This window comes from Rutilus rutilus, assembly GCF_951802725.1.
Source record: "Rutilus rutilus genome assembly, chromosome: 5".
Taxonomy (NCBI): Eukaryota; Metazoa; Chordata; class Actinopteri; order Cypriniformes; family Leuciscidae; genus Rutilus; species Rutilus rutilus.
The window spans coordinates 10,574,967-10,590,778 of NC_140213.1; the positions used below are offsets into that span (position 1 = coordinate 10,574,967).

General features: G+C 34.7%; 1 protein-coding gene across 2 annotated transcripts; it reads right to left on the bottom strand.

Moving 5' to 3' along the window:
- Positions 1-280: 280 nt before the first annotated feature.
- LOC311290290 (trypsin-2-like) lies at positions 281-5,724 on the bottom strand. Of its 2 annotated transcripts, XM_084408695.1 has the most exons (7): positions 5,351-5,699; positions 5,085-5,193; positions 1,876-1,958; positions 1,602-1,752; positions 826-1,073; positions 581-717; positions 281-486 (listed from the first exon to the last, which is right to left on the bottom strand). In XM_084408695.1, exons 3-7 carry the CDS (start codon positions 1,913-1,915, stop codon positions 337-339), a joined length of 726 nt encoding a protein of 241 aa, XP_084264821.1. In that variant the 5' UTR covers positions 1,916-1,958; positions 5,085-5,193; positions 5,351-5,699; the 3' UTR covers positions 281-336. The 2 variants fall into 2 exon arrangements, with proteins under 2 accessions (XP_084264821.1, XP_084264820.1); XM_084408694.1 differs by lacking the exon at positions 5,085-5,193 and having other exon boundaries at positions 5,351-5,724.
- Between the last annotated feature and the right edge of the window lie 10,088 nt (positions 5,725-15,812).

Sequence of the window (15,812 nt, forward strand, 5' to 3'; positions counted from 1 at the left end):
GTGATTGACTGTCTGCTAAGCCTTTAGACATAACATTCTAACACTGTAATAGGAATTCAGGTCGACTAGCTACTGTATGTAAGAAATTACATCTTCTGATGGCCTTGTTGTCAATACGCTGAGGCTTCGAATGTTTTCCATTTTACATTGCAGATCCATATGATGGGGGTACTTAATTTTGCCATGCTGCTGTAGCAGCACAGTGTAAGGGGTGGGGAGCAACTGATTAAAAAATGATTAAAAACAATGCCCATATAGAAATAAAAGATAGAAACACATACACGTTTCAAACTGAATTTAATGACAGAAAATTAGCCGACCAGGCTGAACAAAGAGCTAGTTATTAGCTATGATGGATTTGATCCAGTCAGTGTATCGACACACCTCAGCATAAACCCCAGGAAAGCCTGGTTCAGCACAGCCATCACCCCAGGAAACAACACCTTTCAGTTTCCTCTTGCACACCACAGGGCCACCAGAATCCCCCTGAGAAGAAAATTGGAAAATGAAAAGGACAAAATTGTGGTTTGTATAAAAATTTAAAACGCATATAAAGAGGAAGACTGAGTCAATAACATACCTGACACGAGTCTTTGCCTCCCTCCATGAATCCAGCGCAGAACATGTTTTTAGTTATTTTTGTGCCGTATGCTCCCCTACACTGCCTACTTGAGAGTACAGGCAAATTCAAACACTGCAGGACAGAAGCAGTCTGAACTGGAAAAAGAATATGAACAGTGCTAATACTTGTATAATGACTGAATGCACGTTTAATATCTGACCATATGTAAGTATAAGAAGATTTTCATTACTCAGCCATCTCACCTCCAGTGCTGCCCCATCCAGAAACCAAGCACTGCTCCCCTGCAGAAGAGCAGCTGGTTGCCAGACGGATCGGCTTCACATACTTGTTGAGGATGGCAGGCTTTCTCAGCTTAATCAGCATGATATCATTGTTAAGAGTCTGACCATTAAAGTTTGGATGGCGAATCTCCTTCTCTGCATCGATCTGCTGCTCTGTGCCTTCATTAACAGACACGTCGTGCTTTCCCAGGTGGATGACGAGTTTGCGTCTATTTTAAAAAGAAACTCATATTTTACTCAGCCTTAATATAATGTTTATCAGAATATACATATCAGGTCTTTATATAGTCTTAAATAGGTTTTACCTAGTCTAAGAGACATATAGACAATAGACAATAGAAATCCTGCATTAGTATGCTGAATAATAATAAATAATAAAAAAAAAATTGATTATTTATTGAAGCCAGAAAAGAGGCATATTTAAATACTGTACACAAATGTAAATTTGTTTCAAAACTAAAATATTCAAAATTAGAGCTGGATGCCAATGGTTGGTAGACTAACGTACTCTCATCTTAATTATAGTACATAATATGTAACTTTTTTTGACAGCCTTTCTTTTTCTTTAGAAATTATGATTTTTTTAATACACATTCAGAAATGGTAAACAATAACAACCTTTTGCTAATCGATTCCTTAAAAGGGTACTCTTTAGGGAAAAGGTAGTTTGATGGTAAAGTAGCTTTAACATGTTTTTAAAAAAAAAAACAGGTTAAAAAGGGAAGTTATATACTCACATGAAACTGCAGTGAGCTGCAGACACAATCCATCTTTTATTAATCAGAGATCCTCCACAAATGTAATGCCCATCCGTAAGGTACACTTGCCAGGGCTGGGAGTGGGGCCGACATTCATAACCTCCAATGATTTTATCACCTGTGCTGTAAACTTTATTGAAAAATGAATTGTTCTTTAATAATATTAATGCTAAAGACTATCTATAATACATATCGGTGTAGGCATAAACAAACAATTGTCATGAATAATTACTAATAAGAGAGATCTACATACCCACAGCCACAACCAGCAAAGTGAACACAACAAGCTTCATTGCAGTAAAGGAGAGAAGGACTGCTCACAGCTTTAGAGCACTTCTGCAAAGTTCAAGATTAGCATTCATGTTTTTAAGCAATCTTTTGAACACCCCTACAGAATCTATACCAGCCAATAAGATCACAACAAAGGAGTCACAAGTAAAAATGAGCATGTGAGACAACAGTTATTTTCATGTACAGTTTTCCAATAAATGTGTTGGAAGGAAGCGTTGACTTATGACAGTATGAAGCTTATATAAAAACAGATGACCAAAATGCTGTTTTACTTTTTGAGTGACACACACTTAAGATTGTGAATATTTTTTATTATGTACAGTATGTTTATTGTTTTCTTAACTGTTCAATAAAAGACAAATTCTCTAATTAATAGCACATACTGATGGCCTGACTCAACATCACACAAAATAACAATCTGTTTTGACATCATTTTTTCGTCTTGTCCGTTGGTAAACATCGCACTTTTGAGATTCAGTCTCTTATTTTAATACAGTTGTGACTCCCGAAATTTTGAAGTGTGTACTTGGCAGCATGAAAAATAAAACTTTACTCAAATTATGAATGGGTTATACAGAAAGCAAACAATAAACCTCTTATTTACTTCATCATTATACTCTGTTTGTTATAAATAAGAGATTGGCCGTTGCATTCACATTCTCAACATGTCTGTGATTGGCTACAATACTTACAGATGCAAAAACAACACTTTATTTTGATGGTCCCTTTTGAACATTCTGTTGACTGTAAGTAACTTTGCAACTATATATTTATAGTTAGGCCTGTAGGCCTGTTTCCCTTTTACCGCAATTCTCAAAAATCTTAGAAAAGGTTTGCAATTCTAGACTTGATAGCTTTATTGAAAGAAAGAAATTACTCTCAGATAATCAGTTTGGTTTTAGGAATAATCGTTCAACTTCGCATGCACTCTTTGATATAATTGATGAAATAACTAATGCTGTAGACAACAAGAAATATGCAATAGGGTTATTTATTGACCTAAGTAAAGCATTTGACACAATAAATTATGATATATTAATTGATAAGCTAGAACAGTATGGTATTAGAGGGGTAGCACTAAAGTGGGTTACCAGTGATTTAAAAAATAGAAAACAATGTGTGATAATAGGAGATTATCAGTCGAGTTGTCAAGAAATTGTGTGTGGCTTACCTCAAGGTTCCATTCTGGGCCCAAAATTGTTTAACATGTATATAAACGATATTTGTAAAACATCTTAGATTTATACTTGAATACTTAGATTTATACTTGAATACTTAGATTTATACTTGAATACTTAGATTTATCTTGTTTGCAGACTATACAAATATTTTCGCATCTGGAGACGATTTACAACAACTGTGTCAAATTGTTACCTTGGAACTCAAACGTGTTAATAAGTGGTTCAAACAAAATAAATGATCACTAAATCTGAGTAAAAGCAAAATGATGATATTTGGCAATGGTAATTCCAATGCTCAGGAAGCAATTCAGATGGAGGGTGTTGTTATAGAGCGGGTGCATGAAATCAAATTCCTTGGAGTTATTATAGATGATAGAATTACTTGGAACTCTCATATTAAATATATAATTACTAAAATATCAAGAAGCATTTCAGTAATTGCAAAAGTAAAGCATATTTTAAACATCAAATCTCTGCATACTTTATACTGGTCTCTGATCTTGCCCTATTTACATTATTGTTCTGTAGTATGGGGTACTACTAAGCACATTAAAACCAATAGTAATGCTGCAAAAAAGAGTTATCCGATTAATTCATAAAGTTGGATTTTTGGACCACACAAACTCATTATTTTTAAAATCAAAGATCATGAAGTTTTATGACATTGTTGAGTTCCAATCAGTACAGATGCTATACAAAGCAAGGCACAAATTGTTACCAAGCCAAATACAAAGAAGGTTCCAAGAACGTACTGGTTGTTATGAATTCGTGATGAATTAAACTTTAGGACGCAGAAACATAGTACAACTTTGAAAAGTTTCAGCCCTACAGTTAATGGGGTACAATTGTGGAATAACTTGGAGATGGAGATGAAACAATGTCCAAAAATCAACCTGTTCAAATATAAATACAAACAAAAGATTTTTGAAAAATATAGAGAAGAAGAAATGATTTGCCACTAGGGGTATTTCTACCATGATCAGATACTGCAAGTGTATATAATCCTTTTTTTTCTTTCTGTTGTTTCCTTGTTGTTGTTGTTTTGTTGCTTTTGCACTATGTTCCTTTGTACTATTGTGAAATGAGAATTTTTATTGTATTAATTTTGGGGGTGGTCGCGCTTATAAGCTCTTTTGCTTCGGCCCACTCCTTTTGAGCAGAATGGTTACTGCTCAAATAAACAAATAAATAAATAAATAAAACTACAAGTCAAATTATTCTAACCCTAACCCTACCAGTCTACTAATACTGTACTAACACTTAGAGTTAGTAGAGATGTAGGTGCAACGTTACTTATAGTCAACTGAATGTTCAAAAGGGACCATCAAAATAAAGTGTTACCGAAAATAATTAGTGGTGCAACAGATCACAAAACTCACGGTTCAGAACTTCGGATCATATTACGTTTTTCAGTCACGGATCGGATCATTTTTCGGATCAGCAAGTGTAACTTTGCTTTCCATTTATTACTTAAAACACACTTTAAGTACTTTGATACCACAGCAAAAACTACTAGCTTAACTAATAAAGTTCAAACATTATTAAAGACAAATAAAGAGTCAGTAATAAAATAAGAACAAATACACTAATTACAAGCATAGATAAATACAATACAACAAATAAACAAAGATCTTCTAGTACAGAAATGTAATAAATGTAAAATAACACTATAATGTTCACTGTATAAATTAAATATAGATGAATCTTTGTTCAAGCTTTTGTTGTTTGTATCTTCTTGCGCTTGAATGGTTTGAAATTGTTTAAATGTGTAAACTGGCCAGACAAAACACTTGCAAATGATAAACTAGCAGTACACTGACATCCAATCATAACACCTTGGCAACCACCTTGTTACCAACATGGTAACAACCACTCAGATCACCTTGGCAACCACTGAGTAACACGCTAAAAATGATCTAGAAACATGCTAACCACCACTGAAAACACCTTAGCAACAAACCAGAAAATTTCTTCACAGACAAATACCAACTTTTCCTTTATTTTGCATTTACACCTCCATAAACACACTATTCAGTCACCAGATGTCCAAAGCTATAATGAGATGTTTGTTGACAGCTGAGGTCTGTTTTTGACAAAACCTGAAAAATCAGAAGGTTCCTAACTTATTATCACAGTCTATTTCCCAAAAGGACTAATCAATATTCAAAATGCAGCCTCCTCTGTTTCGCATGCATGTGGCGTGGATTTTGTTTATCAGATAAACAGACATAATGAAACACAAGCGACATGTATTACCTTCCAATCTTGCCCCAGACCAAAGCCTTTGTGCCAGACGGTGTTTCTGACCGATGTGTTATCAGGCTGACTGGTAAATTCTGTTATCTGTTGTGATGACCCTTAATCTAAATTAATGATGATAATAAAAGGGACCCTTAATAAAAGAAAAGTAGACTGGTACCATTAAGTTAAAAAAAAATTAAGGACTGACTTTCTTTTGACAATCCTATAGTAATGTATAAGCTAAAAGATGTGCTTGAATTGTATTAAAAGCTCTAGAAAAAAACATAATTCTTACAGAATTAAGTACACCTTAAAGCTACAATTTTAGTAAGTCACAATCTTGTGACTGAAAGCGTCTGTGTGGATCCAGTTTATGCATTCATGGACTCCTTTCACAGACTGTGATGACGTGTTTTAATGGTCATCAGCATCATAATAAATCCTTTTATATATATATTTTTTTTAATATTTTTTTTTTTAAATGTATGTACATTTATAACACTATACTTGTAGTATATTACCTTTGCATCAAATTACAGAAAACTAGTTAACCCTGTTGTGAGGATGTGCGTTTCTAATACAGCGGCTGTGGGAGTGATGGTAAAGTTGACATCTTTCTCTCTTCTGACTGCTGTTATCAATCCCTCACTATTTTTTTACTCTTTTTGAAAGTTGTGAAAACACTATTGTGGAGCTTCTTTTGCTATTTGAGCAAATCATAAATATATATTTAATGTAGTCTCTTATTCACAGCTAGAGAAGCTTACCCAACTGTGACGACTTCCGCTTCTGTGAAACCCTGAAATGTGAAAAAGGTCAATTGCAACAAAACCACTCTACCTCTGGGAAAACTATTGGCCAATCTCTTTCCATAGATCTGGGTTTGTGGTTTTGTCTTTGGTGGTGTGGAGTTTAGAGAAGTAAAGAAAGAAGTAAAAATGTTTGTCACAGACACGCACACACACACACACACACACACACACACACACACACACACACACACACACACACACACACACACACACACACACACACACACACACACAAGCACACACACACACGCACACACACATAAAGGATTTACATGTTGTATGGTGAAACATACATTTTCAAAAAACATAATTATTATGATTTTTAAGCTACTTTTCTACTTTTCTTTTAAGCTACTTTTCTAATTTCTAATTGTTACTTTGTCCCTACAATGCAGGGAATACATGAACTACACACTCAAACACACACATATTTACTTGCTTGCCCTTACAAGTGTATTTTCCTTGTACTTGTACTGTACGCGTACTATTTCAATACTTTTTGAAACTAAATTGGCTTTTTAGTTAAGTAGACTTTTAAGTGTACTTTAGTGTAACAGCAGTAAACTTTGAATACACACAACTAGTTTACACAGTTTTTCTTTATATTGCAACTATAGCCTACTACAAATAAATCTATACTGTTAGTTTGCTCATTTTTCAGTCAACTTCTTAGTTGAAGTATACTCTTAGAAGTGTATTGAATTTTAAGATTTTTGTAAGTGTTTTAGTGTCAATAGTGTCTGTTTTTAGTGAATTTAACATCATACAGTTTACTATTTCTATTACTACGTCCCAAGGTTCAGAAATTGAGTTTGTGTCTCAGTATAGGTATATGGGTATTTTAATTGATGACGCTCTCTCCTTTGGCCCTCATGTCCAGCAATTGGTGAAAAGATTGAAAGTAAAATTGGGTTTTTACTTTAGAATCAAATCCTGTCTTTCCTTTGAGGCAAAAAAGAGGCTTGTTGCAGCGACTTTTCTGTCTGTACTGGACTATGGTGATGTTATATATATGCATGCATCTTCACAGTGTTTACATGCTTTAGACACTGTTTATCATGGTGCACTGAGGTTCATAACAAATCTTAAAACCCTCACTCATCATTGTGTGTTGTATACTCGGGTTGGCTGGTCTGCGTTGTCCATCCGAAGACAAAAACACTGGCATGTTCTTATTTATAAATCTATTCTCGGTTTACTTCCTTCATATCTTTGTACATACATTTGTAAAAAGTATGCTTATAGCTATAGCCTCCGGTCACAGGAATTATTTTTACTGTCTGTTCCAGTGGCACGTACAGAGTTTGGGAAAAAGGCATTTAAATTTGCTGCTCCCTCTGCCTGGAATTGTTTACAAAGTACATTGAAACTGAAGAAACTGGTTTCGTTGGACACTTTTAAAGTATTTTTAAATGATTTGGAGAAGGAAACATCGGGCTGTAGATGTTTTAGCTAGCTATGTAGTGATATTGAAATTTGATTGGATTTGCTTGTGTGTGTATATGTGTATGTATTGTTGGATGTTTGTTAAACTCAAACGTGCTGTGTCTGTCAGTCTTGGCCAGGACGCTCTTGTAAAAGAGATTCTTAATCTCAATGTGCTTCTTTCCTGGTAAAATAAAGGTTATAATAATAATAATAATTTATATATTAATTTAGCATAAGATGAAACAATATATAATATAATATATAATGTTCAATAAAAAATATCCATAAGCCAATAACACTTATTTGCAGAGGCGGACAGAATACACAGCTTCATTACTTGAGTAAAAGTACAGATACCCCTTGCTAAATTTTACTCAAGTACAAGTAAAAGTACTACAGTCAGATGTCTACTTAAGTAAAAGTACTGAAGTACTTGTTTTAAAAAGTACTTGAGTATCAAGAGTACATTTTCTAAATATTGCATTACTACTGCCACAGTGCTTACATTGGTAAACACAGCAAACACTTGAAGCGAAAACTATCATTAACTTGTTCAGAAAATTGAAATAGTCTGGCGAGGTGGGGCCACGGGTTGGCACATTCCCGGGATGGACCTGCTGCGTCTTCATCCATTGTTTCGTCCGTGGTTTCGTCTCTTATCTAAATCTGACCATGAGATTGGCGGAAAGTTGAAGGTGATTGCTGATAGGCTGTCCCAATCAGTGGCGCCTGCACAATCCAATCACATTTGAGAGGGAAACAACAAATTGAGGGTTTCCGAGATTTTTCTTTTTTCCTTTTTTTTTTTTTTTTAGAAGTAACGGGTACTCACGGTTATGGATAGAAATGTAGCGGAGTAAAGAGTACAATATTTGCCTCCCAAATGTACTTGAGTAAAGTCATGAGTACTCCCCAAAAATGATACTCGAGTAAAGTACAGATCCCTCAAAATTGTACTTAAGTACTGTACTCAAGTAAATGTACTCCGTTACTGTCCGGCTCTGCTTATTTGATAAAATTAACAACATTAACACCTATTTTCCAATCATCTGTCCTCAATTTCTTTGTGAGAAAAATAATATATCGCCTACTTACAAGCCAATCGGTTTCACACAAATGTATTTAGCCAAAACTGATCTGGGACGACTGTACGTTAGTTAAACTAATCTGTTTGTTAGCATGTCAACTCAGTTAATAGTTAATAGTTTAACTTAGTAACATGTTATTTTGTTTATCAATGTGCATAATAAAACAGAACTTAGCTAACATTATCCAAAAACCTGTTAAGATTCAGGAGAGCACAGTCTAACACGACCAAAGAATTGTTAAATAAATACGTCATTTTTTGCAAACATAATGGCTTAATAAGCGAATATTTGAGTTGAGTTATTTATTAGTATATGTGGATGAACTGCAATAGAAGCACTAGAAAGAAAAAGAAAAATCCTAATAAAGTACACATGTCAGGATAATGTTCTGGTCTGGTTAGTTTTCTTTGTGGTTCATTTTCATTCTGCTTCCTGTTCTGAGGCTTATTGCATGAATCTATTTCCGAATAGCTATAACCGAATTTCACAAGGAGCTCCAAAGAAAATACATAAGCTTAGTCATTTAAAACGCTTTATTTTAAAGCTTGTATTTATATGTATATATTTATATTCATTTAAATGCAAAGATTATTATTATTAATTGTCAATTCATATAATAATTATATGTATACATTATACAAATTATACATAAGTAGCCTATAACTCAAATAATATAAATATAATAAATAATTAGCAGCAAAAGGTTTGTGATCTCTAACACAGAATAGCATAGTGTTAGTCGTGTAGCATAAGTTACCATTGCGATGAACTCCGCTAAAAAACAATCCACCTTCTTGAGCCTGAATAACATCTCGGGTTACGACTGTAACCCTTGTTCCCTGAGAAGGGAACGAGACGCTGCGTCAAAGACGACACTATGGGGAATGCCTCTGCATGATAGCGTCTGAAGCATGTGTGAAACTAGACCAATCCTGATTGGTGCTACGTCGTGTGATGGTGTACACGGAAACGTACAAAGTCCCGCCGGAACACAACAGAAGGTGTAGCAAAGTGACGCAGTGCCTCGTTCTGTTCTCAGGGAACAAGGGTTACACAAAGGTGTGTGTGTGTGTGTGTATGCACGTGAGTCCTTATCTTTGAGTTTGGAGTGGAACCTATGCTCATTTGTTGTGTGCTAACAACAGTTACGTAGCTTACATTCTAGTGTTGACCTTTTACCTGTGGGTACTTAAAAGGTATTGGGTAACACTTTACTTGAAGGGGTGTGCATAAGACTGACATGACACCTTCATTATCATGACATGACACATGTCATGAATATGAAGGAGGTTTTATGCATGTTTATGACAACAGTCATTAAGTGTCATTTGCTCGATTATGACATTTTTTATGCAAATATGACATTGTTTGAGATGTCTTTGTAATGACAACTTGACATAAACCAATACATCATAACCTGTCAGTGTCTTTGTCATGACAACTTGACATTACCTAGACAACATAACCTGTCATAAATATGTCATAAACATGACATAGCAAATTAATCATCAAACTTAAGAAACTACTTAGCTTTATGGGTTAGAAATATATTCATGACACAGTTATAATGGCCTCATGACAGCCAATGTCAAAACCAACCACATGACAGTGTAATGTAATGTTAACCCATAAAGCTAAGTAGTTTCTTAAGTTTGATAATGAATCTGCTAGGTCATGTTTATTTCACATTTATGACAGGTTATGATGTATTGGTTTATGTGAAGTTGTCATAACAAAGACATCTCAAACAATGTCATATAAAAAATGTCATAATCGAGCGAATGACACTTAATGACAGTTGTCATAAACATGCATAAACCTCATGTGTCAAAACTCATGTGTCATGTCATGATTATGAAGGTGTCATGTCAGTCTTATGCACACCCCTTCAAGTAAAGTATTACCAGGTAGGGTATAACTTCTTATTAGCTCTGTTCACTTGTTTATGATTATCTGGGAAATGTAGGGAGAGGGTGCCTTTTTATTTTGTATATATATTTTTTCTCCTGTTTTTGGTTAGAGATTAAGCTCAGGGAAGTTTGTGTTGCTGATTTTCATCTTTGTTTTTGTGCAGGGTAGGTAGCTCCCTTAAACCTTAGTTAGTTTGTGTTTTGTTTATTATTTTAGGCCATACTCTCTCCTGAAGATTTATTCCCATCTTTTATTAACCTTTTTGATATATGAAGGAAATAAATACTTTTACTTTTCCTTAAAGCTGTGTTATGTTTTCATTCTGAGACTGAGGCTGAAGTGTGTTCTCCACGTATTTTTACATCTCTATGTTACTTTTTTTTTTGTCATATTTTCTTTTCCTTTGTTACCTCCCCTCCTGACCCCTAGACTGGGAGGAGAACGTAACACATCTATTACAACAACAAATCCACCCTCAACCTGTGAAGGGAAAACTTTTAGCAGTTCAGGAATTCAGCATTTGACCCTTCTGCCAATCGAAAAGGTTTCAAGGTTTGATCACCTTAAAAAAAATAGAAAATCATGAAGTCTTGAGTATATGGGCCCTATCTTGCACCCAGCGCAATTGACTTTGTACACCGACGCATGTATCATTCCTATTTTGCACCCGCGCAAAGCGGACTTTTCCCTCCACAGACGCACGTCGGTTAACTAAGAAATACACTTGCCTCCCCGGGGCGGTTCAGCGCAAAGAGGAGGCGTGTTCCGGAGCAAACGTTCCCTCATGCTATTTTACAGGTTTAGAAAACAATTGCGCCACTGACCAAAAAAAAAACAGTTTAAAGTCAGTGGCGCGTTGCGCATGTTATTCATATGCTATTTTAAGGGCGCATGCTTGGCCTTAATCAATGTAGCGTGTGCACAACGTGCATACACTTTGATTCTCTCATCTACACACAGACGTAGCAGTTATTTTTGCAAATCATACATTATTACGATAGATAGATAGATAGATAGATAGATAGATAGATAGATAGATAGATAGATAGATAGATAGATAGATAGACATTTTATTATAAAACCATACATCTAGCTTACACATTTAACCAAATTATCATACGCCTGTTTAACCGAAGTTAATTTGGGTGTGTTTCTCCATCCCCAACGTCCCTGACGAGAACGTCGGTCTCCTCGGCTGTGAACCGCTCCTGTCGTGTGCCTGGCAAATCCGCCGTTATAATAGGAATCCGCTTTAGAACAAGCACACCTGCTCTTAAAGGGAATGTGAGATGTCGCTCTGATTGGTTTATTTCACGTTACGCCCAAACCACACCTATGAAGCTACTTCAGACCAACCCCTTTTAGATTTGCGCCAGGCGCAAGAGTCATTTATCCCGCCGGGAAAATAGCAACAGCGCCAAGACACAAAGTTACTTGCGCTTTACGCTTTGACACTTGCGTTTCAGATCGTTAAAATAGGGCCCTATATATGTTTCAGTATGTGTAGATTGTGTACTACAATACTTTAATATTTCTGTTAACATCAGAGAACAAATGTCTCAGTGACCATCTCTTCCCTTTGACCTGGGTTTGTGGTCAACCCTTTGACCACTTTGTCATCAGTGGGATAGAGTTCAGAGAAGTAAATAAAGAGAAGTAGAAATGTGGTCACTGTTACACACAGAGCCTATGTACAACCTTGTACATGCATGCTTGGCCTTAAAAAATATGTATATTTCATAATTTTATTAAATATTTTGGTAACACTTTACAATAATAGTACATGAATAATCATGTACTAATACCTGAATTAATAATTACTTTACTATGAACTAATGATGAGTTAAGACATGTACTAATGAGGAACTAACCTTAACTACGACATGAGTCATATGAATTCCTGCATGAATATACCATCTTAACTACACGTTAGTACATGCTTGTTAATTAATGTATTAATTAAACTTTCGGGGTAAACTAAATCAAACTTGCTCTAGAAAATGGACACATTTTGTGTCCCAAAAGAAGAGCAAGAAACCTAACTGACTAACATCCGACTGCATTATGATATAAAGACAGTAAACCAATCCATAAAATTACCACATAAATAACCATCATCTGTGCTAACACTGATTTTAATTTTGAAAATGGCATCTGCTTAATGAATATGTTAGTGTAGGTATTTCACTCTTGATGGCAGCAGTGGAATCACTTAAAACAGAATGAGATTAAATAGTTTTTAATGATGAATGCATCATTGTGTGTTCAATGAGTAAGGTTAAATGTAAACATTGCAAGACATCTAGAGTCATTCACTGATGTTTGTGACAGTTGCTGGTGTTAAATTTATGAACAATTTTACATTGTGCCCTTTTAGTACATCTTTCTTCTGATCTGGAACATGTTTGATTTAGTTTAAACCTGAAATGTTAATTAATACATTAATTAACAAGCATGTACTAACGTGTAGTTAAGATGGTATATTCATGCAGGAATTCATATGACTCATGTTGTAGTTAAGGTTAGTTCCTCATTAGTACATGTCTTAACTCATCATTAGTTCATAGTAAAGTAATTATTAATTCAGGTATTAGTACATGATTATTCATGTACTATTATTGTAAAGTGTTACCAATATTTTTTTCTAATTCAACTTTATTTCCAGACTCAAGGTCCATTAGAGAAAAAACATCAACCTACACACAATTACATACAATACATTTAAAATAGACAATTATGCCAATACTTTCTCATAGATGACTGGTATCGCACCACACTTTGCTTAGGGTTTGACAACAGCATAATAATAGCATTCTGAGAATTATCCAGCCACCAACTAAATTTATACATCAAATTTATGCTAAATACATCAAAAGCCATAAAGGTTTTCACTCTTGACATACAAAATAGATCACTTGCACTGCTCCACCTCGGTTTCTTTAATATAATCCTCATACAATCATTGTAGGCAACCTTAAGATTACATATGCTTACTTTTTTTAAATTAACCCACAAAGGAGCAGTATAAAAAGAAGTACAGTATGCTCTAAAAAGATTTATCTTAACCTGATCCGAACACATGTAAAATTTTCTCACCAACATATTAGCTTGGGCATATAACATTCAGCGCTGCCTATACATATTGTCATCATCATTCATTTCATCATTAATGATGTGTCCCAAATATTTCATTGTAGTGCATACATTTAGTATTTGCCCTGACAAATAAAAATCAGGAAAATTAAGGTCCTTAATCCCTTTTGTTCTACATATCATGGCAACACTCTTCTTTGCATTATATTGCACATCATATTTAAGCCCATAATCAGAGCATGCATTTAGCAGCTGTTGAAAGCCAGCACTGTTTGGAGAAAAAATTACCAGATTGTCGCATACAGTAAATAAATTAAGTATTAAGTAAATTTAGTACAGTTTAAATGTATTTTCAGATATACTTGAAATATACTATCATAATAGTAGTAGGCCCTATACTTGTAAGTGTACTATTTTAATACTTCTTGGGCCTAAATTGGCCCACTTTTTAATTATAAAATAATAATAATAATAACAATAATATATATATATATATATATATATATATATATATATTAGTGCTGTCAACGTTAACGCGTTAACGCATGCGATTAATTTTTGTCTGGTTTAACGTGTTAAAATATTTAACGCAATTAACGCAGCATCCGTCTTTTCTGCCATCCGTTGGCTAGCTTTACATTATATGATCACGCTCTTATTCATTTAAATGCTTTTAAACATTTCAAGCGCGGCAAGACAGAAGAGAAAGCGCTGTCTGTGAATGTCTTTATGTGACACACACACACACACACACACACACACACAATGCATAGACAGGGCGCCAGAATCCAGTTCTCTTTCGCGCTTGAACTAACAATAACAATCCCAAAATGTCAGTTTTGTCGATTATCCTCATAAGAGCAGTCTTAAATGATTTATATAAAGTCTAAAATGAACGAAGAGTTGCGAGAGAATGAGGCGCGCGTGTGAGATCCATAGACAGTACGGTATATAACGGTGAGATCCGCGTGTCTGTCTGCTCTTAAAGGGACAGCAGCCAATAAAGCTTCCTGTCAGTAAAGTTAAAGAACAAAGGGAACAGAGAAAATGACTCACTGCTGTTGACTAAATAACTTTTGTAGCTTTAATAAGGATTAACTATTTAATTTATAGTTTATGCAGTGCAGACTGCATATAACTTTGGTAACTTTATTACAGTATATTTCCTAACTGTTAAGACAGGAAGGGCACGAATAAATATGACATTTATTATGGGTTTATGTTAGCATTGTTTAAAGTTCACTTAAATTAAAAAGTGTTATATTTTTGAAGCCTAATAAATGTGAAAAAGAAAAAAAAATCAGTAGCTGTATTAATATCAGTAATACTGGCCTTCATTCATAAAAAGATGCCATTAAAAAATTATTTAAAATATACTGTCTTTATGTTGTTTCTACATTAATTTGATTAACTGTGAAATTATTACATTATAAAATATATTAAAAACGTACAAAAACATTTCTTTTTTTATTGCGATTAATTGCGATTAATCACAGAAAAAATGTGTGATTAATCTAGTTAAAGTTTTTAATCGATTGACAGCACTAATATATATATATAAGTGTACTTTAATTTTAAAAGAAGCGATCTTTGAGTACAAAAATAATTTGCATCTAGGGTTTTCTCTTTACTTGCAACTATACTACAAATGAGCATCAGTAACTCAGTGGTTGTTTCTGCTAGATCTCTCAAATTTTAATACATGGTAGCTACATTTGTATACGACAAATAAAACCGACCTGGGTGTGTACTTCACAATCAGAGATTATGTGAGTCAATGTCAAATATAAATACAAATGAGTTGTAACACTAGCTAGATATCCCCTGTTTGCTATATACATAATAAAACTTGTTCCTTTTCGTCGTCACTACGAGTTACGTCGTGACGACGAATGGGGTTTCGCTTAGAAAGCCTATCACCTTCGAGAATTAGAAAACGAGCCAATGGCAATGAAATGCCTTGGGGCTGCGGAATTTGCATAGCGTAACTCTGCCCCAACTCGTGGGTATATAAGGAAGTACGCCGGCAACATGCAGTAATGTTTTCGCTTCGGAGCCAAGAGTTTTCTTCACTCCACAAGCCATTCTGAATTATCTTCACTCTATGAGACGAGCAGCTCTCCAGTGTGTTGGTGCAACGGCGCG

Bases quoted from the DNA above. Each gene is read 5' to 3' on its own strand.
- LOC311290290 (XM_084408694.1), bottom strand. From the start codon at position 1,915: ATGAAGCTTGTTGTGTTCACTTTGCTGGTTGTGGCTGTGG. The intron at 718-825 runs GTGAGATGGCTG...TTCTTTTTCCAG, and splicing joins TGGATGGGGCAGCACTGGAG to TTCAGACTGCTTCTGTCCTG. The intron at 487-580 runs GTATGTTATTGA...TTTTCTTCTCAG, and splicing joins GAGGCAAAGACTCGTGTCAG to GGGGATTCTGGTGGCCCTGT.